General features: G+C 45.0%; 1 protein-coding gene across 1 annotated transcript in view; it reads left to right on the top strand.

Moving 5' to 3' along the window:
• The window catches only part of LOC138292687 (cytochrome P450 2D15-like), a 404,725-nt gene extending 381,491 nt beyond the window's left edge, over positions 1-23,234 (top strand). The window contains exon 9 of the mRNA XM_069231408.1: positions 21,723-23,234. Within this exon, the coding sequence (XP_069087509.1) occupies positions 21,723-21,901 (179 nt within the window). The 3' untranslated portion in view covers positions 21,902-23,234. The remainder of the gene's footprint in view (positions 1-21,722) is intronic.
• Positions 23,235-24,155: the final 921 nt, after the last annotated feature.

Here is a 24,155-nt window from a genome sequence, read left to right on the forward strand (position 1 = left end):
GCCTAGTGACAGGGGCCCTGTGTGGTGCACCATGGTCCCGCAACGCGTCCTCTATCCTGTGGAGGGCCAGGACGATGGTCCCCATTGCGGTCCCGATGATTCTCAGCTCCTCCCTAAACCCCATGTAGCGTTCTTCCTGCTGTGCCTGGATCTCAGTGAACCTGGCCAGTACCGTCGCCATCGTTTCTTGGGAGTGGTGGTATGCCCCCATGATGGTGGTGAGGGCCTCTTGGAGAGTGGGTTCCCTGGGCCTCTCCTCCCCCCCCTGTCGCACAGCAGCCCTCTGAGCTGCCCGGTTTCCCCCGGCCTCTGTCCCCTGGCCGGTGTGCCCGCTCCCACTGCCCCCAGGTCCCTGTTGTTGTTGGGGTGTCGGGTTAGCCTGGGTGCCCTGTAGTGGCAGACACACCGCTGATTGAGCTGTCCTAGAGACAGAGGCATGGGCCCGCTGGGTGGGAGCTGTGCTGGTGTCGGCAGAGGGGGTCGGGTCTGGTGTGGCCTGTGTCTGGGTGAGGGGAACCGACTGCCCAGAGGTCCCCGATGGTCCGGGCTGGTCATCAGGTTCACTGTCGACAGAGCTGCTATCCTCAGTGTGGGCCTGTTCCGGTGGTGGGATGGACACTTCTGGACCCTCCTGGCTGGTGTGTTGTTGTTCGGGTCCTGCATGGGGTAAGAGAGTTTGGTTATTGTTTCTGTGTGTGCAATAGCATGCGTGTTGTGGGTGCCCTTGTCCCCCAGTGCAGGCATTCCCTGGAGGGAGGTGTTGTGAGGGTATTTAGTGGGGGGGAGGGGTTAGTGCAGTGGTCATGCTTAGGTGATGGGTGCCCATGGTTTGTGTTGGCATGCAGGAGTTGGTGTTGGGATGGGTGGGTTGTGCTGGTGAGACATTGTCAGGAAGGATGTGTGCTGGGGGGTTGGGGGTGAGGGTGGGGGTGTGGGTTGGCATGCTGGTGGGGTGGGGGGGATATAGTAGTTGAGATGGGACTTACCAGAGTCCATTCCTCCGGCTACTCCTGCGAGGCCCTGAGGATGCAGGATGGTCAAGACCTCTTGCTCCCACGATGTAAATTCGGGAGGGGTGGGTGGGGGTCCGCCGCCAGTCTTCTGGACCGCGATGTTGTGCCTGGAGACCATCGATCGGACCTTCCCCCGTAGGTCGTTCCATCTTTTGCGGATGTCCTCCCTATTCCTGGGATGCTGTCCCACCGCGTTGACCCTGTCCACGATCCGCTGCCATAGCTCCGCCTTCCTGGCTATACTGGTGTGCTGCACCTGCGAGCCGAAGAGCTGGGGTTCCACTCTTAGGATTTCCTCCACCATGACCCGGAGTTCTTGGTCCGAAAATCGTGGATGCCTTTGGGGTGCCATGGGGTGGTGTGGGTGAGGTGTGGGGTGGTGTATGTGATGAGGAGTGTGTTGGTGAGTGGTGCTTTGTGCTACTATGTGGTGTGTGTGATGGTGTAGTGTGCCTCAGTGTGTCTTGCTTTGGATTGTCTGCTGTGTCTCTCTCTCCTTCTCTCAGTAATTGGGGTCGCAGGGGTTTGTGGGTGATGTGGGTGTGTGTTTTATAGTTGGTTGATTGTGTGGGAGTGGTGTGTGTATGTGTATCAGGTGTGTGTTTTTCAAATTGTCCAATGTGGCTGTGTTTTGGTGCTGTGTGTGTATTCTGACCGCGGCGGTGTGTAGCGCCAATGGAATACCGCGTTTGAATGACCGCCGTGTGGATTCGTGGGTCGTAATGGCATGGGCGTATTTCTGTTGGCGTGACGGTGGAGGTTTGGTCATCTCCAGTTTATCGCTGCCCGCCGATGTGGCGGGCTGCAGTGGAGGACGGATTTTTGGAGGTTTGGCCGTTGTGGGTCAGAATGACCGTGGCGGTTGACCGTGGCCGCGGCGGTGTTATGGCGGTCTTCTGACCGGCGGTAAGGGCATTTTACCGCCGAGGTCAGAATCACCCCCTAAGTCCGAACGTAGGAAGTTGACCGGGACCTCCCAGTCAGCGTATCGAGGAGGGCTCCAAGGACGTCGGATCAAGATCCAGGTTTGCCCCGGTCGAAGTATTTTCATCTTGAAAAAACAACTAAGTCCGAAGGTAAAAGTCTCCACTGAGGGTTCCCGTGACGCGTATCCGAGGAAGAGTTCCAGGAGGTCTGATTGGACTGGTAGATTTGTCCCACTGAAGAAAATCTTCAGAAAAACGACTAAGTCGAAAGGTAAACTTTTGACCGAGGCCTCCCGCGGGCTCTAGCCGAGCCGGGCTCCATCGCGGTCGGCGTTAAACTTTGACTTTGCCCTGGTCGAGGTGCGACCAGATGACCAGATTGACGCTTTTTGTTTCTAGGCGCTAGAAAACAATTCTTTTTTAAAAATTCATATCTCCGGTTCCCTTTATCCAATGTTATTTGTTTTTGTGTCATTTTAAAGATAAAAATATAATCTATTTTTATAAATATGTTGTGGATTTTTAAACTGTTTCCTGTGTTTTATTAAATTACTGTTTTGTGATATTTGAATGCTTTACACTCTGTCTCCTAAATTAAGCCTTGTCGCTCGTTGCCAAGCCACCAAGGGTTGAGCTGGGTTTAATTTACTGAGACCTAACTGGACCTAAGTGGAGGTTAGTGGCCTATTGCTAAGTGTAGGTACCTACCTGCCCTTACCAATAACCCATTTTCCCACAACCTTTCTGTCCTTAGTGCTGAACACCAGAGTAGCAGGTGCTGGTTTTGCTGCTTGGACAGTGCTGATGGGCAAAGGGGTGCAGAATCTCAACAACAGGACCACTGGAGTTATGGGTTGAGGATGTTGCAAGGTTCCCTTGAGGTGCAAAGTAGAACAAAGTTAGTGTCAGTCCGACTAGTCACCAACAACCCTTGACAGGAGCATACTCAGCTTTCAGTTATTTCACTTTCCTGGACTCCGGGGGAAAACAGTTGCCACCTGAAACTTGCCAGAGGTCAGGACTACGTTTCTCACAATGCACTAGACAATTTTCTTTTGGCGATCCCTTGGTGGGCCCGATGGCCAGTGATTTTTTAGTTCTGGGAGTGTGAGTTGCATGCAGGCTGCAGGGGACTAGTGCCTCTTGTCCAAAGGAGTTCTGGAGTGGCCTTTGGGTCAAAGAGTGGTTTCTCTTTCCTTTGAAGCCAGTTTCTGATCCAGGACGATTCATGGTTGTGCAGTTGCAGGATGGTTGCCACAGGTGCAGGTTATTGTGCCTTTGCTTTGTGCAGGTCCTGAGGTCACAGTTACAGATCTCTTGTTTATCCTTTGTTGCAGATTCATCAGATCTGAGGTTCTGGTGCCAGGGGAGTCTCTTCAATCCTAGCTTTAGGGGCGTTAGGGGTGTGGGTGCTAGTAGCCAATGGGCTACTAACCTCAGCGGCTAATCCGCCCTTGAGGTGATCACTTCCTATGCACGGCGGCACCTTTTCTACCCAGAAGCATCTATTCTGCCACTTTTCAAACTGCAGAACCCATTCTCGTCTGTACTGACCATATAGCTCACCCTAGGAGTATGGCTAGCCTTCTGGGGGTGTACGCCTCCTGACTACTTAATTTTCCCAACTGCCTGGGTGCAAATGTGCCTCGGGCAGGGGGATGGTGTTGTCCTCCTCTGGGAGGCTGCCTACTTGGATATCAAAGGCAGTGTGTGCTTTGAAGCTCACCATGCTGATGTGCCTCTTCACTAGCCATCCTGCCAGGGAGGAAGATGACACCTCCTACACAGACAGGCCTTTGTTTCTGACTCCTGAATGTTCACACCTCCTGGTGGGGATCAGATTCCTGTCTTGGGGCCAACAGCTGCAGGCTTTCAGCCAGGGCACAGGAAAGCCTGGGGCAACTAGGTGGGCAACCTCTACGGTAGCCACGTGGGTGCATGTCACATTAAACCTCACTTGGGGAACAAGTTGGGTTTGATGAGGCAAGTTGTTTGATACCAAACATGACACTTTTCAGTGGAACCATAATGGATCTGGCAACCTTGGAATGCCCAGGTGCCAGCCCATATTATCCTATGGCCCCCTGAACACTTATAGTAGCCCTTAATAGAAGGAGCACATACATATCTACATATACAATTTTAAGGCACCCTGCTGTCTGGGCACAGGAAGCCTACCTTAGGGGGGGACTGACATACATTATAAATAGTGCTGTGACCTTGCCACTCTTGGTGAGGGCAAGGTCTAGCTTGGGCATTTTGCGCTGCTCATGCAGTCTGCAATGGCAGAACAGCTGACATATTTTTCCTTAGGTCCCTCAGGGTGGCACAATCAGGACTGTAGGCCCTGGGGACCCCTTTAACTCCCGAGCCCTAAGTACCACTGGTCCCATTTACCAGGGGCTTAAATTCCTTGCCAAATGGGGCTACCAACTTATATGTATCATATTTAGGGAGAGAACACAGGCAGTGGGGACTGGTTAGCAGGCACCAGTGCAATTTCATAGTCATAATCATCAGCACTGGGGAAAAAAGTGTGGAGGTGACCATACAAAAAAGGGCACTATTCTACAGTTATTCTATAAAGGAGAATGGCATTAGAGGTATGAAAGTACAAAATAGCTCAGAATAAAATTAAGCATCATTAATGCCATCAAACATAAAACTCCTTAGGTGAACCAAGCTTCTGTTATGTGCAACATTGAGTCTATACCATGAACTTCATGGGTAACTGAGCTCATGCTGACAGTCAACCATGCATAGATGTTTAATCCCTATTGCACATGGTGTTCAATCTCTGTACAATATTTCAGAGAAAACCAACTTCCACTAGACACTCAAGCCCTGTTACATAAGCAATGCTCTACTACAGGCAGCATTTAGTCCAGATCAGTCACTTCACAGTTGGCAATCCTCTCATGAGAAATGAAGCTGACATGAGTAGAAAAGTGGGTACTATAAACAGTGTGCACCCTATGCACAGAATCTATCCTTTACCACACTATTTGCAGACAGCCAAACTCTCATGCGGAATATACCACAGATTATTAAACAGCATCTAAGAACAGTGTTCACTCAGCAAAATCTTTCCAGAGAGAGACTACTTATTATAAACATCCAAGGTCTGAAGGTGCTGAAACTCATACTATCCACAACCTTTATATTCTGCTGAAAATGTTATAGATAGATCAGCTTCAGTGGCTTATCAAGCACATATACATGGAGAAGTACTTAGAGCACACAGTTCTATGTCATATATGGAAACTATCATGCTGAGTCGATTCCCTTAAAATACTCAAGGGTGTTTACAGTAGTTAGCATTTATAACATACACTCATTGCCTGTACACAAATATTAATAATGCGCTCAATTCCTCTACGCACCTATGACCAATCAGGAGCATAAACATTTTGCAAACACTTAATACTTTATACTTTACACTTACACCCTAGCAGCAAAGAGGTTGTACAAAATTAGGTACAGAGCTAGAATGATAATGACCTGCTACTATGCAAAGTATAACATAAACTAACCCACTCATTGGATGATGGTATCCATGATGTCATTATTGATGTCATGAGTGATGTCAAAAATGATGTAATAGAACATGTCATAAGTGATGTAATATATCAGGTCATACGCAGTGTATGGTGGGTTGCAACTTATAGTTAGCTCTGCTAACTATGGTGAATATCTTTCCTTTTATTTAGTTAAAACGTTATGCTGAGACTGACATTTTCACCTAACTATAACATCACTTTAATCTTTGTTTTTTTCAGAGAATTTCTATGTTTTTTGTTTAAAAACAAAATCAGATCTTATTGTCACACCTAACCATAACATCACTTTAATCTTTGTTTCTTTCAGTAAATAATGGCAGAACCTTGGTCAAAGGGAGGCCAATAGACATTCCCCCTTGAAGAAGACCTAAAAAGGTGTGCATATTCACTAATAATTATGTTTCTACTATTGCCAGACGCACAAAACCCATATGGAGAGGGTGCTCTTTAGACCTCAAAGCACCTCTTTTGTGGTCTCAGCCCACATTAACAGGGAGAAATAAACACATGCCACTGAGGAACTAAGCATGTAATGCTCAGATGCTGGCCTGGCAGGAAGGAAACAATTAACTATATGAACTGGGCCACTTCTTTCAGGTATATTTTAAAGTAGTCCACATCCCATCTACACTCTCAGCACAAGGTACAAGTGAGGACTAGAGTTGTTCCTATTCATGTGCAGAGACTTGAGTACTATGTAGGGCACTCTGTTTATATGTAATTCTGTGAGGCATGTAAAGCCTGTGGTCGGAAAATGCAACACCCATTAAGGTCTAGTAGAGAGGTGTTAGAGAGAATAATGTAGAATTAAAGACAGCGGACCCAGGGTTATTACTCATCTTCATGCCATTCATTAAGTGTGACAAATAACAAAGTAAGGAACCCTCCATTCATCCAAAAATTTAGCCTAATCTTTTACTCTTACTAATGCGCGCAGACTATTCCTACATCAATAAAAAAAAAATTGATAACCTCATTTACTACTCAAGTGGGAACACGACTCATGTTGCCATACATTCTGTTTCCTTAAAGGAATCTGTTATGATGTAAGTTTGGAATGGTTCTAGAGTGGAAGGCGCACAGGAGAGACAGTTGATAGCTGACTCTCAGGGAGGACCAGCACCAGGTTGTGTTCAGGAATAAACTACGTGAAAGGACGCGATTGCGTGTAATCTTTACAATAGTTACAACAATAGCCATAAATTATTGGTACTAACGTCTAAATATACAACTTAAGCAACACCCCCACACAAATATTTGTGCAATTCCTTTACACCTTCCCATGGTAATTTTGTGCAAAATATTTGTGGCTAAAGCATCTTTTTCATCAAATCACATTCTTCTAAAACATCAAATAAAAAGGCATCTATAAATGAGCACCCTTTCCCTTTGAAGGGGAGCTCTTTGTATTTATAGTAGATCTCCCAGCTCACAGGAACCTGATAATAGACACAAATCGTTTTAGCCCCCCCCCCCCACACACACACACACAAGTTGAAATGGGAATTTGCTATGTATGCTAAATCATTAGGGAGTTCATTAGGGAGTAGAGTATGAACAGACATTAATGTAAAGAATGTTATTCTAATTATTTTTACAGTATCTATTAATGAGCTTGTAGAATTACAGCCCCGATGAAGCACTCATGAGCAACCCTTCTCCACAGAGGGGTCGAAATGCAGTGCGTCGAAAATGATCACTAACACACATCGGGAGACAGTAATATTCAAACGGGACCATAATGGAACCATTCTGAACCGCAAACAGTTTCCAAGCCCATTTTAGGACAAATTGGATGAACTCATAGACAGAGTCCCTGCTCCCCAAAAAAACAAAGAGCCTTTCATTTATAGATCCTATTATGATTAGACTTCTAACTTGAAGAATATTTTATAAGTTTATTTCGTCTCTAACATTTTTCATGAAAGCATCTTGGGAAGATTTAGGCCCATATTTATACTTTTTAGCATGCATAAGTGGCGCAAACTTACAAAATACAATTGTATTTTGTAAGTTTGTGCCACTTTTGCGTCAAAAGATGACGCAAATGCGGCACTAAAAAAGTATAAATCAGTCCCTAAATTAGTAAGGAATTACACAAAAAGCTAGCGTGGGGTTGCTTACATTTTGTATTTCGATGTTCTTAATAATGACTGACTTTCATGAAGTAAACACAATATATGGCAAGTCAAGCTTTGTTTATGCTTTAGTAGCAAATTACATTTTACTGACACACTAAATGCCCTGGTGTCAGTATGAGTAAACCATAAGGCTCATATAGCTGTAGGAAAGGCAGGTCAGTTACAAATATATTCCTTAACCACAGCTCCATAAGAGCTCAACCCATTTCTTTACCAACCACGCAGAATAAAATCATCATATGAAAGCAATAACATTCTCTTTGTGGTCACCTGGTACCCGTGAGTGAATGAGGGATGTATTTTGTTTTAGATCGCAGGAGAGAGTGTGGATTTGTATAGTGAGAGTTCCATGTATGTCTGAAGCCTTCTCGCTCCAGGATTCAGGTTCTGACAAGACTTTCATGGGTAGTTTTACCTTGCCTACCTAAATGGCAAAATGAGAGGCAGGTGGGACTCTCGGCAAGGGCCTGAATGCTAGTAAATATGGTGTGCAATTGTGATTGGTCAGGAGACAAGAGAGATATCTGTTCCCACTCTGCATTCATAGACTGAAGGGCTTTGTGCTTTGTGAATGACACAGCACAGTAAAACAATCACTGGATCGGTAAAAGGGCAATATGCTTTAACCACCAAGCAGGTTGTGTAGTTTAGGAAATTTGACCGGACCTCCATATTAGCCTCATGTAAGTGATGCCCCCAGAGACTGTAAAGTATACAAAAAAGTGCATATGGCTGATTCCAAACTGAGGTGGCATGCTGTGCAAAATAGCAATGGATTTGATTGCAGCCTAAGTAATTACCAGTGGCTGAGACTAATTTAAACATCACTATTACATCAGGCATGGTAGCTTATAAGCATTATAGGCTGTTGCCCGGAGTGGGTAAACAGATCAGTGTCCCAAGCAGGGGCAGAACAGGACTTCTGTCCTACTAGATCTTAAAGAAAGCTTTTTTTAATGGAAGGGGAAGCCTCACACGCTTATTTGTGTCATGCTTCTTCATCGGTGACCTCTCCCTACCCTGGTAGAACAATGCCACTAGGGCAGACTCAACCGCCTGACGGACCAGGACAGCAGGGAGTTCTTAATTAAAAGCCATTGGACAGAGGGGGATCCAGGTTAACTAAAAATACCTTGTGGACAACCAGTATACCACCTTTAATAGTGGTGTCCTCAAGTATGTCTAAAAATAAAATGCGACAGTGCTGCTGAGGTAAATGGTTCAGCCTCTCTTAATTAGCCAAAATGTTTCTGTCCTCACAAGTAACCTATACAGGTCTGGGGCATTCTTCAGGCTGAGGATCCCTATCTGGAAAGGCGTACTAATACTAAATTAACTATTTCATCAGTTCTCATCCTGGGCAAGTCCTGAGTGATGATACTGGTGCGATAACACTGTTTATAAATAGAACAGGAGATTAAAAAAATTAAAAATATTTAATGACAATAGCCTTTTCTCTCTAAATTCATATATGCCACAGTGCCTTGGTCATGCAAGTGAAAAGGTCACTGCAAATAACTGCAAACCAAAGCATGTTTAGGTGAAAACAGTGTACGCACATAATAGACATGCCTACACCTACAGCAATTTCCTATTTCTATTGGTGCACAAATGTTTACATGAAGTTATGTAATTAACATCCTTCTACACAACGTATCACTAGCCTGTCAAGTTAATGTCACAAGTATGAATAAATAAGAAAATAGGCCTATCCCTTATCCTAGATTATAGGGAATATCGGCCCCTAGCCTGGGAAGGGGATGGTGTCCTTTGTAGTCACACATTAGTAGCACAGTGATAAATTGAATTCCGTCAGTCCTCAGTCTTAGTTCGGGTCAATTGCTAAGCTAAGTGGTGCTATTACACATAGACGTCTGTCTCATATAAGTCATTCATTTACAATATCAAAGATTCATGCTGGCCAGTGTGGTATCAGTTGCAAGTCGGTTAATCAAACAGTACTCAATGTCATAGAATGTTGAAGTCAGAAAATCATGTACCTACGTCACCGAAATGAAGGGGGCAATAGCTGGGTCATGGCTATTTTAATGGCGAGTGAGTGGAGACTTCATGGCATGCATGTGTGTTGCTTATCATAGCGGAGAGATAGTTCCTTTACACCCACATTTCTCCACTTCCTTCACACATGAAATTAAACACAAACAACATATATATACATATTCACTTAAAAAACCAAAGGTTACAGGGACGTTATAGTTAGGCTCACATTTTAAACGTACCAAACCACAGAAATTCACCTGTTTTAGTTAGAGTTATCTCAAGTAACTCTAACTCGTGTCCGAAGGCAACTATATCTTGCACCCCTATAATGCATAGTTTTTTGTCAAACATGTTACTGCAAATATTACATTGATATTATCAATGATGTTATCAAAAATGACATGAATGCCATATTTTGTGGGGTAATTAGCAGTGCATGGCGAGGGCGCGAGTTATAGTTAGCTTAGGGCCCGGGTGATCCAGCTTAAATATATGTATTTTTTTGGGAGAGGGGGCCTCCCCATCCCTAGGATGATCAGGGGCCTGAGACCCCTTTCCCCCGGCCCGGTCTAATTATTTTTTGGGGGGGGGCACGTGGCCCCCTCCCCAGGGCCTATCTCAGCCCCAGGCACACCATCCCCCAGGGCACAGCCATGTGACCTGGGTGCCCCTGAGGGCAGCCAGTCACAAAGTTGGGGACTGCTGGGAAGCCTGAAGGCCCCTGCGGTCCCAGCTGGCTCCCCACCTCCTGTGGGAGCCAGTATTAATCTCAAAGAGAGGGAGCTGCTATAGCAGTTCCCTCTCTGTGAGAGCAGTTTCCTGTTTCACTGCCTACATCTTTGCAAGCAGGGAAACAGCAAACCTCTATTTGGCAGCTCTCTCTCGCTGTGAGTAGAGTGTTTGCTGTGACTTGGTGGCAGGTGTCAAAGTTGCTGCCAAGCCTCAGCAAAACAGTTATGTCCCGGGGATGGGCATCCCGAGACATAGCAGGATCCTGCCATGGGGGGTGGTGGTCCCCAGGGTTCAGGGGTCTGAAACAGACCCTCTTCACTATCTTTTTGTAGCCCCGGGAAGGTGGTGGTCCCCAGGGCTGGAGGGGCTGTGTGCCCTCTGGTCTGTGTGTAATTACTGCCTGGGGAGGTGGTGGTGGCTGGACCAAAGATGACTTTGAGAGACACCAACCCTGTGGCCAAAATCACCCCACTAGACCATGGACTGAGGAGTACCCCATGAAGACCGCCATTTATCATACAACATCCTCAGCATCCTACAGCATCTTCAGCATTCTGTATCCCTTGCATCAGGACCACCCCATTAAAGTCTGGTGGTTTGCACATAGACCCTAGAACTAGACTTGATACTGCTTTGGTGACAAGTTAACTGTCCTACTTCTCCTCATTGCCCCCTCTGACCAACCGCTTGTCAGAGTTGGTTACCCAAAGTGGGCCGGAGTAGCCAAACACAACTCTTTAAAAGGTTTACAAAGTTTCCAGGTTTTGCAGTTACAATTTGTATTTTTCAAGTGAAAGGCTGTGATTTATAGTTTACTAAAAAAAATTGTATCTCCATAACCCTCCAGTGGATTTTGTTCATTGAGTTTAAAAATTCAATAAAATATTATCTATTTTTATAAATTGGTTTCAGATTTATTTTGTGTTGCGTGACTTTCTTATTCCATTGCCTTGATAATCCTAACTGCTTTACACTTGTTCCTTTGTTTAAGCTTGACTGCTCAAAACCACAGTTTTAGACCAGACACACTGAGGTAGTGTTTTCCCAAACCTTTTTGCTTTTTCCTGCAGGGTTTTGCTGATTCTCTTTTAGTGGCCTTAGGGCCCTGGGCACTTTCCCACTGTAAGGACAGTGTGGAAGTGTGCGCACCTTCCTACATATGTTAGGAAGTGGTGCTATCCCATGTGTGCATTTGAACAAAAGTGTCTTCACATGTTTCCCACCTGCCATTGCAGGTCTGTTTGTGTGGTGTCACACATTAGTGTTTCAACATGTGTCCAACCTGCCATTAGGAGCCTGTGTGTGTGCCCGCTTGCACGCTGGAGTTTAACATGTGACTGGCCTGCCATTGTAGGCTTGTACGTGCAAACTTGCACCAAGGGTGTTTTTTAACATAATGAAGACTACCCATGTGTGTTCTCACTACCGCTGAGTGCTGCCCTCCCCATGGGATAACATGGGGAAATTATTGAAATCACTCCCAACTGCAATAGTGGACTGCAGTGGAGCAGCCTCATGATGTTTCCTATCATTGGATTTGCACTGATAAACCCTTCCCTATGGTAAGGGTGATTTTGTAACTAATTGCTGAGAAGTGCCACTTCTGGAATGTGGGCATTTCTCTGCTTTAATGTTTGTGTGTGCCTTTCTACCTGACTCGAATTGACACCAGCGGTTGGGGGAGCACATCTGTGCATTCCCCAGTGGAAGCTATGAACAATGGGTATGCAACTTGAATGACAGACCTCTGCCATTTGAGGGCCGGGCTGAATAGATTAGAGGGAAAGATATTGATACTTGGCCTCTGGGAGCCATATCATGGCCCTACTAAAGATTTAGATCTGCATTCCATGTCCCATGGCAGATAGGACTGAAATTTAGGGGAGAAATCTGTGGTTCAAAGAGAGAACCTTTGAACCACCCCTAACTTCAAAGGCACTCTACAGTATAACTACTGGTTCCATACTGCAGCTGGGTGGAGATATACTTGCAGGGACTTGGGACTGGAGACCCTGGACCGCATGGTGCACACTGCCAGAGCAATCCTGCAGAACGAGGATTACTGCCTATGGAAGGTACCGTGCACCCTCTCTGAATTGTGGCTGGTCTGGACAGACTGCCTGCTGCTGTGTGGCATCCTGGAGTGTGCTCTCCAAAGGCTTGTCGGCTTGACCCCTATTCTCTATGTGGAGGTCACAGGGACATCAAAGACCACCCGCAAGAGACCACACCATCTGCTTGTGACACCTGGAGAGTGGCGCCCTCGTAAGTGCCCACATCATCCGCTGGATTCCAACTGACAGCACAGCATGAGTGTGACACTAAGAATTGTGTCTGGAGACTGGATTGCCGGGAGCGGAGCCCCAAACATATTTCCAACATCTAAGGAGTGTGGCTGCTGATTAATGGGGCCTCAGCATACATAGGCATCCTATTAGTGGTGAGCAGATTCACCGGTTACTGTACCCCGCGTGGCAAGCTAAGTTGATTGTGCCGCATCTCCCTCATGCTCCACGCAAAATGTATGCTCATTGTGTGTGGTGTCCGATTCACAGGTTGCGACCCCCATAGCCTCATTCTACCTTGTGCAGCACTACTGAACCTGTGCCTTTGTGTCTGGTGCGACCTGTATCAACGCGCACTGGGTGTTGTGCCTCATTTCCGGGAGTTACTGAATTTGTATTGCTTCAATTGTGTGTTATTGAAACTTACTGGTGTGACTCGTATCAACTCGCACCAGGCATTGTGCCTCATTTCTTAGGAGGCATTGAACTGGTAACTCTTCACAGTCAATGATTGGAACTGGCTGGTGTGACTCATATTAAAGTGCACCAGGCATTTGTGCCTCATTTCTCAGGAGGCATAGAATTGGTAACTCTTCATCGTAAGTGATCGGAGCTGTCTGGTGCGACCAGTATCAACATGTACTTGGCATTGTGCCTCCTTTCCAGGTAGGCACGGAGTTTGCAACTCATCGTTGTGTGTGAAACCAGAATTGTCTGGTGTGACTAGGATCATTACACTCTAGACTTTGTGCCCGGATTGCCTGGGTACAACTTTGCTCAACGTGTACCTGACAGGGCGCCTCTACATTCTGAGAGGCTCCCCTGCCACATTCCCCTCTTCATTGATCATTCCTTTTGGGCCCTCTGAGTAGCGAACTACCTACCCTCTCCTCATCCAGTCTCAGACAATAGCATGTGCCTGGTAGTATTGCCTGGCCTGGGTCTGAGTGGAGAGAGTAACTGATTGGGCTGAAGGATCGCTTCAGAGAGTGATCGGAAGTGGGTCAACAGACTGCGCAACCCTTCCTTTCCCTCCCAGTGCTTCGCAGCATTGGCCTGGTGCTGGAAGGCATGTTGTGGAATCTTTTAATTGAACATACTATTGCCCTCAGATGCTTATCCTCCACATTCTGTGGGTGAAGTCCTGAGTGGTGGCCAACCCCCTTTTGTTTGTCAACTGCCTTCTAATTAGACCTGCTACCTACACCCCACCTTCATCCATGAATCCTCAGCTAAGTGCGGCTCTGGCAGTGAGCGGCCTAATTTCAAAGGAGTAGGTGATCTCTCTTTTTAATTAATCCATGGGTGTGAGGTAGTCGGGTGAGACATAGGGTGTAGGAGTGTTTAGGCCAAGGGGTCTGCATTGTGCTACAAATTGACCTGCCAGATATCAGTTGCACTGCATCACAGTGCTGTGTGCGTATGTGTATGTGTGCTCCATCTGGACCCTACTGATAGCCATAGCACCGCTCTGCGGTGCTGAATGAACGTGTATATGTGGGAGTGCCTGCATAAAGACAGCTTGCTAGTGATTACATCAACAGGCAGTGTTGCTTTACAAATTGATTTCTTTCCAACTGGATATTCAGTTTAACATTGGTTTTACCTGTTGCATAGAAACTTTGTTTATCTACCACACAGGAAGTCTTATTTGTGATGCTCAGTTTATTTATTGTGTGCTGTGCCAATGCTTTACACATTGCCTGTATGGTAAACCTGACTGCTCAGTGTCGAGCTACCCAAGGGTGAGCTCATATTATACAGTTAGTGTAATCACCCAACCCTGACGTGAGAGGTAGGTTCTGCATGACTGTGGCCCCCCCACAACCAATCAGAACGTGCCACCTCCAACACACAGCTACCCAGAGTTGAGGTAAGAGTTAGCAAATGAGCCTGGCTGGACTCAAGTTGGTTTTGTGAGTGAATTCCACTATGAGTTTGCACAACCTCTCATACAATACACCAGATTTCCTGACATTCACCAATTATTTAGCCACTCAGTGGTTATTAGTGACATCAATTTAGCTTCTCTACAGATCTTGAGTGGACTCATCCCTTCAATCACAGATTCTGTATTGATCATGTCTACCCAAAAGACATTATCAACATCATTAGTGCTCAAGCTGAATGTTATTCAAAGATATCTTTATGGACTAAACATTTTACATTTCTATAATAGAATGGTAAGACAAGAAGAGGCACAACACAATGCCCCATTTGAATTTAACATTCTCCACACTGGAGGCAGGAAGGAGGCTCCCTCAAAACCAATTTAGCATGTCTTAGTGGGTCTTGGTGTATTGTGACCCATGTTTCCATTATAGCGGGTGATGTTACTGAGGCTGTGAGAAATTTGTAATATAGTAAGTGCTGTTTTTCAAACTTTTTCTCAGAAGACTACAACTGATATTATCCAGTCTTTGGAGTTGCTTAATACCAAGGCTGCGTACAACCTCAAGCCTCTTTCATCCACCACCATACACGCCCTTACCCTTTTCTGACTATTGTAGGTTGTGTCCATCTCTGCTTTTTCCATTTATCATTGTTTTCTGTCATTCTCTTTCGTTGCTCTTTTCTGCTTTTCTCCCTCGTTCTAGGTTAAAGTCTAATGTGGCAAAATAAGTTCCAGTCCCCAAACAAGACTGCCTGTGGGCTCCACCAGCAACCACTGACTCAAATTAAGCACTGTACTCAGGGCAACCAGTAAGGGAAAAAGGGATTTATTCGTAAAGAAGAAATAGTTCTGCTGCTAATAACTGCATTTTAAATATCGTGGTGCCTAACTTCACAGAGGCAATGAGTAAATGTAATACTGTGTCACACGGAAAGTGAAAGTAGAACAATGTTTTTAGTAGCTGTCAAAAGTAAAGATCCTGAATAGCACTGGACTCATTCATGAAGTCTTTTTTACCTTGTGTTGTAGAAATAGATCTGTGTAAACCTGAGGCAGAAGCCTCAGTGAACATTGAACCACTCTGTTGCTACGCAGGAGTGAAGGGCAGAAGGGAGGGGAATTTTCACCTGAATGTTATGCGGGCCTCCATCTCCCTGCTTGATGACAAGTTTGAACGCTGAATTTTCACTAATAACTATTCATGTATTTTGGATTATGAATCTGCATAGAATTTGACTAACATAGAAAATAATGTGCGACATGGAAAATGTGCCCACTTGAGTGGCCGCCATTAAAGTACAAAGTGGCAATAATAAATGCATATTACTATTCATTGAAGTACATATGTTTAGGTTTTTTTTGGTAATATTAATGATTTTGCAATATGTATTTGCTTTATTAATTATAGGCCTTAAGTTAGCAAGGTTTGGGCCTAGTTTTGCACAGCCTCATATTAAGCTGCCCTGTTTAAATAATATTGTGGGAATGTATGTCTAGAGAAATCAATGCATGTATTATTTTCACTTAGCTAACTAAATGTTAGCAGAGGTCTTAAACTTTCTCATGAGAACTGCTTGCTAGAATGTCTTGTATTAGTGGTTGATACATTGTATAGTTTGATGCATGAGACAGCGATGTTCCCAGGAGCTAACAATGGATGCACTGACTGGAGTGGAATGGATGGATACAAAAAATGGTCTCTAGTGAGCCTGATGCTTGGACCAGGAGAAGAGGAGCCAATCACCGACATGTGAAAGACAGATTAGTTATATCTTAGATTTTAGCTTTAAGGGCCATATGTATGAAAACTGGGGTCTGCGAATCGCAAAATGCGAATTTTAAGAAATCGCAATTTCCGAGTCGCAATTGGCCATGTAACAAAATTGCGATTCGTAATTAGCGATTTCGTAAAAATCACTATTTGTGGTTTGCGAGGCCCATTTTCCGAATCGCAATCTGCATTCTCGCAAATTGCGATTTTTTTGCGATTCGGTAAAAAATCGCAAAATGCGAGAAAGTTCGAGAATGCACACCTGGAGGTGATTGATGACTCATCAGCAGGAAATGAGTCATCCCAGGCAGGTACAAAAGCCACACCCAAGCCAGCATCCAGAGTGAGAGCAGCCCAGCCACTGTGAGGAGCACTGTGAAGGAGCAGCAGCATCTGAGCCACCATGGAGCCCCAAGGTCCTGGAGCAGAGAAGCAGGAGAGGAAGTGCAAGCTCAAGTTCAGTGAGCAGGAGCTGGAGATCCTAACAGAGGAGGTGGTGAGGAGCCATGACCGCCTGTTTGGCAAATCATCCCTCCAGGTGCCAGAGAGCGAGAAGAGGAGACTCTGTCTGGATATCCAAACCAAGATTTGCGCCATTGGAGTGGCCCAGCGCTACATAGATGAAATCAAGAAGCGCTGGTATGACCTGCGGTCCCGGGCAAAGGAGAGGGTGGCAAGGCGACTTGCAGAGGCCAGGAGCACAGGAGGTGGACCACCAACGGAGCCACCTGCCACACCACTGGAGGACCTGGTGGAATCAACCCTCCTACCAGAAGCAGTGACAGGGGTCACTGACATAGACACCTCGGCCCAACCAAGTACCAGCCAAGGTAAGTGCAAAATCTGTTGTGTGAACACTGTATGTGCATGCATAAAAGCCCCTTAGGAATTAGCATGTAATGTGAAGTAGTGTGTGAAGTAGTCCACTCCACATCTCATTAGCAGCAAAAACATGCATTATGGGAGTCGTGGTACACAAACTAGAACAGACAGTGGCATGATAATGTTAGCAAGCATAGGGACATCCAAGGTAACACAACACACACTACACCATGTACAGCAGTATGTATAGTATTATTGCCATTTCTGGACAGATAATGTAACATACAGAACTGACATGCTGAATATTGTTGTTGCAGGTGGGCCTGGCACAGCAGCCACAGCAGTGACGGGTCTAGCGGACACTGACACGCAGCTGCCCTCAGACAACAACACCAGTGGGTCCAGCAATCTTCCTACTGTGCGCCGCAGGCCTAGGCCGTTACCACTACCACACCTCAGTGGTGACTCTGATGTCCAGCAGGAGAGTTCCGGCACACCATCTGCATCCGGGATGCGCAGCCAGGTACCGGAGGACAGGGGTCCTGCTGCGCGTCGTCCACATGCCCCAGTGTCAATACAGCAATTGCAGGAGGCAGCTGAGGGTACATCCCTGTTCGGTGGACTGGAGGCTGCAATGTTGCAGCAACAGCGGCAGCAAAATAGAAGGATCCAAAGTTTGGACAGGAGCCTCAGAGTCCACAATAGGAACACGGTCAGACTGCATCGGAGACTGGACACCCTCAATGATAACATCAACCAGCTGCGTGAGGGACAGGTACAGGCCTCCCAGGACACTCGTGAGTTGACCACTGCTGTGCCTGACCTGTGCGAGGAGCTGCAACAAGAACACCTGAGTAGACGCAGACATGAGCACCGTTTCCGCACAATGTTTGCGACATACTGCTGGTCCTCCAATCGCATGGCCAACTCCACCGCCCTCATCGCCTGTCGTGCTGTGGCGGCCCAGGTCGAGGCTTCACACACCAGTAGGGATGTGGTCCAGGCCCTTGTCCAGATCACCACTGTGATCGAACAGGTAATGGGACAGAGGTCGGCCACTCCGAGTGAGGTTGCTTTGGGGGACACGGAGGACACCTCAAGCCTCAGCAGTGTGCACTTACCAGCTCCAGACCACAGACGGCTCAGTGCGAGGCACAGCACTGCCACAGAGCCTGACATTCAGGGTGCCAGTGATGCAACTGGGCACCCCAGTGGTGTGCGAGGAAGGAGGAAGTGACTTCTGCCTCATTGACTCTGGTGTCCCCACTATGGAGTAATAGTGTGGGACTCTGTTCATTTGTTCATTTTCGTTTTGACAATCCCCCTTTAATATTACACATCACAATTCTTAACCTGTCGTAAAGGAATACATTTAATTTCTCACTATAGCTACAGTAGTCAGTAGAGTTTGATTGTACATACTCATGTCTGAAATGGTTGTGTGTGATGTCAGCAGGCCTTTGCCGTCCATCTGCTGCACTGGTCCTGTCTGCTGGCTGTAGAGGTGGTATGGGATCGTCATCCTCAACTGATTCAGACGCCAGAATACCTCAACAGACACCTCAGCTTCTACGTCCCCACCCGCCTCCTCCGCTCCTCTGGCCTCGCACTCGCTACTGTCCCTCGCATCCGCCGCTCCACGTCGGGTGGGAGATCTTTCTCCTTCCTGGCGGCCAAGACCTGGAACTCCCTTCCCACCAGCCTCAGGACCACCCAGGACCACTCCGCTTTCCGGAGACTCCTAAAGACCTGGCTGTTCGAGCAGCGATAACCCCCCCTTTTTCCCCTAGCGCCTTGAGACCCGCACGGGTGAGTAGCGCGCTTTATAAATGTTAATTATTTATATTATATTTATATTATTCAGTGTCACTGATTTCTATAGCTATGCCCCTGGTTGTACCTATATTGTGCAAGATTGCACAAGTATCCACTATCCTACATGTGGTTTCTGGACTGTACTGTAGTGCCCCTCCACTCTTGTGGTGGCAACGGACGCGACTCTTCAGGAGGCCAATTTGTGCGCTCCACCACGTTGCTGGTTGCCATGTGTGCTGCATTGTATCTCCGTTCTGCCGGTGTGTTGGGGTTGAGGTAGGGTGTCATCATGTAGGTGTGCACTGCATAGGCACTGTCTCCTGAAAGGAACAGAAGGTTTGTTGGGTACCTCAGCAATCTGACATGGGTTTGTTACCTATGCGCCAGTGTAAGAAGTGACAACACCTAGTAGATATCCTTCACCAAACTCCCCAGCTAGCAGTCTTGTGTGAATGCCGCTGTGACGAAAGATGTATGAATCATGTGTACTCCCTGGGTACCTGGCCACGAGATCAGTTATGATGTAGGTGGCATTGCATATCTCCTGTTTATTCATGGAATGTTGGTGTATACGGTTTCGGTACACATACTCTGTGACAGTAGGTGGACATATTGCCACATGTGTGCCATCAATGGCACCTAGGACGTGGGGGAACTGTGCTATTTGATAAAAGTCATTTTTTGTCTCCTGTATTTCCTGTGGGGTGTGGGGGAATCTGATGTACTGTTGGAGTTTGCTTAGCATGGCGTTGATAAATGCATTGACAAATCAGGAGAGGGTGCTCTGTGTGACCCCCCCAGCTGCTGCTATAACGCCTTGATAGCTCCCTGATGTAAGTAGGTGGAGGGTGCATGATACCTGCACATGGGTGGGTATGCTATGTGTCCTTAGTGTTCTGCGCTGCAGTATGGGTTGTAGCTCAGCTATGAGATCAAGAATCATGGCTGAGTTCACCCTATACCTCTCAAATATGTCCTCCTCCGTCAGGTCAAATAGTGTAATGCGCACTCTAAAAATGCGCTCCTGTCTCCTCCTCCCTCTCCTCAAACCTGCCAGGATCCTCATCCTCCTCGCCATGACGTAGAGTGCAGCCATTGTGGAAAACAGTCTGAGGCATTCTGGGCCACTTCATATAGGTTGCACCTGGCTACCACCTGCTTTCACTTAGTGGTATTTTGCATGTGCAAAATGCCATTCTGCGAAAAATCGCTAATTGCGATTTTTTTATGCATCTCTGCGATTCGGATTTTGCGATTCTCATTTTGCTCCTCGCAATTTCTTCTGGAAATACCGAATCGCAAAATGCGACTCGCAAAACCAGGTCGCAACGCAAGAAATCGCTAAATTTGCGATTTCTTATTTTTGGTCTGCGAATGCCTTTCATGCATCGCAGACCACGTTTTTGCACTTGCAAACAGACGATTTTTGCGATTCGCACCGTTTGCGAGTGCAAAAACTTTTCATACATCTGGCCCTTAGTTCTATTGGACTAATTGTAAACGTACGATCTTTTGACCAATGGTAATGTGGGAAGTTCTTTAGATGATTTTAACTTAGCCCGACTGCAGAGTTGAGAAGCACTCATTCTATTCTGTCTGAGGAGCTGAACAGTTCCTGATGATTTTAATTCTATCTTTAACACTATTGCTTAAACTTTGATGCTGAATGCTGATCCCTTAGCATTGCTTCTTAAATGGTTCAGATAGCTTAGAGTCTCCTGTTTCTGAACCATTTCCCTTTCACTGCCCGTTGCTGATGCTGAACAAACTGATATCCAACTGACTAAGATAATCGCAGCTTGCTGATCCATTTAAGGAGAGGTATAACAAAATGCTATTGTTCTTGTTGTAAGCTTGTCTTTTGTTTCTAGGTAACAACCACTATTTTGACACAGCCATAGCTAGATGTTTTCCAAATTTATGTTTACTAAATTGTTTTGCATGAAGCCCAAACATGCTATTCTAATCAAAAGGTTAGTCAGGGGGACCCTGAAATGTTAACAGGTTGCTAGTAATGAAAATTGATGTTGCTCAGTTGCTGAACCAAGATGTGTGCTGTTTCTATTGCACGGTTATTTCTGCTATTGCTTTGTACTGTGTCTCTCGAATGTTTAGTGATCAATGAGTTAGTTAAATTGAGATTCTTCAGAAAATATGGTCAACCAGTGTTGTTTTTGTATGTTTACCAGATGGTTTTGAGACTAATTTACATGATATTAGCATTGTTAATCTAGGGGAATAAATATTCCAACTTTACATAAAGGTGTGGTTATTCATGGCCATATGGGTCATGCTGTGTAAAGATTTCTGACTCCAAAGGTATTTGATGTTGTTTATTGATGTTATTGAAATATTGTGTTGTAATTTGGATTTATGGTGGAATCACTCTAAGCGTAGTCAAAAGATCCATCGAACCTCTAACGCGTCCCCTAATAATAAAAGACCAAATAAGGATTGACACGCTCACACAAGTGCCCATTCCATGACAGCGAAAGGGTACTTTTACTGCCAGTAATTTTTCTCAATATTTTCATCAGACTGGTTTTACATGAAGCACATAACTTGGTCAAGTAATAATTAAAGTAAAAACAATTGTAACACCCGCACAAGTTTTCTCATAAAGTTTGCAGTAACTTGCCATGTCACATAATGTTCTGATGTTTGGTTGGATGGTAGAAAGGCATTACCTCAGAAAAGACTAAAATACTCAAGGTCGGTTGCGCTTTGAAACGTTTCTTCTCACTTTCTCCATTTTCTTTCAGGACGCCGCATCTGCTTGGGGGAGCAGCTGGCCAAGATGGAGCTCTTTCTCTTCTTCACCACTTTTCTTCAGCAGTTCACTTTCTTCATTCCAAGGGATCAGCCGCGGCCCAAAGAAGAAACCATTGAGGTCACCATAAAATCCCCCAAGCCTTACCAGCTATGTGCTGAAGTGAGATGAATGAATATCACGCTACATGTCAAAGCATCTCATCGTGAAGATATCTAAAACATTTGGGCCCCAGGTGGCTTTTTCAGGAAATTATGGCTGAAATTTAACAGAGACCATTAATGCACCCTAGATGAAGGCGTCACAAACTAGCTCATGATATGCCATGTAAGAAGCGTGTGCAATAATATCAATTTTTATGATAAAGAACACGACCTTTTCACCCCACAAGGCTCACTCAATCCCAGAATGCCTTATTTGTGCAGCAATTGTGACACAAAAATCTTTTAGCTGGCAAAACCCCCCAAAGGAACAAAGGTTTGCAGTTTTATTCTATGCCAAACCAACTTTTAAATAGCGTTTAAAAAAGATTTTGTGAGGTTTTCAAGATTTAAAAATGTTTCACAAAAAATCTTCCTGACGTTGGAGTGGACAAAGTTTCACAGTTTTCGCCACTTCTAGTGATTGTACCGTGATTTCTATATTTCTGATATTTTTTAGAATAGAGGAAGGTGTGTGTTTCAAAATCATTCTAGTGTACAGTTGGGGCTGTGGAGCTAACACAGAGATGCTGTGTTATTTAATACATCTCTGCTACTTTATACCCTTTCTTTATGCTATTGTAAAAAGGACATGCAAAATTGCAGTGATGATTAATTTCACATGTGCAATTACGTCATTTCTACCTTCACTGTTCACATGGTCAAACATATTAGTGATTACATATGCCCCCTCTGACCCAATTCATCCATGTCAGTATCTGTGCATCTATATCTAAAACAAAAATTTACAAATCATATAAGTATGTTTTTCTTAAAAAACACATCAGTTCTTCATGATGATACATATTCACAGGCAAAGGAGTAGAAAAGCTTTAACTCATTTAAAAAAAATACTTATTTTTGGGATACACTAATGTAAATTCAATTTAAACTATAAAATTGCGTATAGATTTTTCTAAAAATTGAGTATACATTTTTTCAATCTGTGATAATGTCATGATGAATTGTTGACTTGTGTATGATTTGGATTTCATATTGTTCCACTAATAGTTGGTCTTTCCAATGTTTTAAATACACCTAGAATTGATGAGTAAAAAGTATCCAAGGTTTTCTTACAGGGTATAGTTTTGTTTAACAATAGTTGCCATGCTCTGATGCGGATTACATAGGAAAGTCCAATTCATTGTCTTAAGTTTGATTCAGATTTGGCATTTGTTAGGAGCCAAATTCATGTCATCAATATCTGGGTATCTGGGTAACATGCAGTGAGTTACAATATACTAACTTGCTGAAAACGTTAATGGCAGTAATATGGTTGAAACTAGAACATAATAAAGCTGTTCTCCAAGAAGCATCATCATGTGACCTCAGCATCTGTCAAGCCACATGTGTCTTTGCGGGAATCAAAAGTTCTTTTTGGGGATTGGTCTCTTCCCTTTTCAACCACTTTGAATGCTATGTCACTACATGACACTTGCTCTCCACCCACCAAGTATCTCATTGAATTCTAGAAATTCTCAAACATGTGCACATAGAGCTAGATTTTCATTGTGAAGCCTGTAGCACACTGAAAACCCATCCCCACTTTCATTTTCCATAGAAAGAAATCATCTGACTTACAGAAGGATTCTAAGACCTTGGCTGCTCAAATAGTAACTCGCTTCTCATCGAGAAGCAGAGGGAGATAGTTTGTGTTTATCTCAGCAGAACGTTGTGGAGCCTTGTTGGGCTGTACGAATTGGGTAGCTAATTAGCTTTGACCCACATTAGGCAATTGTAGTAAAAGGATGAAATTCCCTCATTCACACTTGGTGATTTGTTCCATTATAGGGGCGCTCCTCACCTGCAACTGCTGTTGCTCAGTAGGTTAGACATGAGCTTTGTTTTGTGGCTTTGTAATACTAGTCAGTGTCAAATTGTCTGCATGTACGAATGGGCATATCCCTGTTAAAATTGTTTATGTATAGGTCACTGCGCTTGTGAGAAATTGGGTTGATGGTTAACTGGGGTATTAGCCCTGGTCAAGCAACAGTCTTTATCCCTGGCAGTGTGAACCACAAAAAGTCACTAGATTAACCTGTACTTTATCCTGGGTAACTTACCACAAAAAGTAGTCAAGCTCAGATTAAAGCTAATGTGTAAGGTATTTATGCAGCATATAGAGAGTAATAAGGTGAAAGTACAACACAAAAAAGATCCACACCAATATAGGAAAATAGGGCATATTTAATAAAATATTTGACACCAAAACCAGTGTGACTGAG

The sequence above is a fragment of the Pleurodeles waltl genome, chromosome 4_2 (genome assembly GCF_031143425.1).
Source record: "Pleurodeles waltl isolate 20211129_DDA chromosome 4_2, aPleWal1.hap1.20221129, whole genome shotgun sequence".
Lineage (NCBI taxonomy): Eukaryota > Metazoa > Chordata > Amphibia > Caudata > Salamandridae > Pleurodeles > Pleurodeles waltl.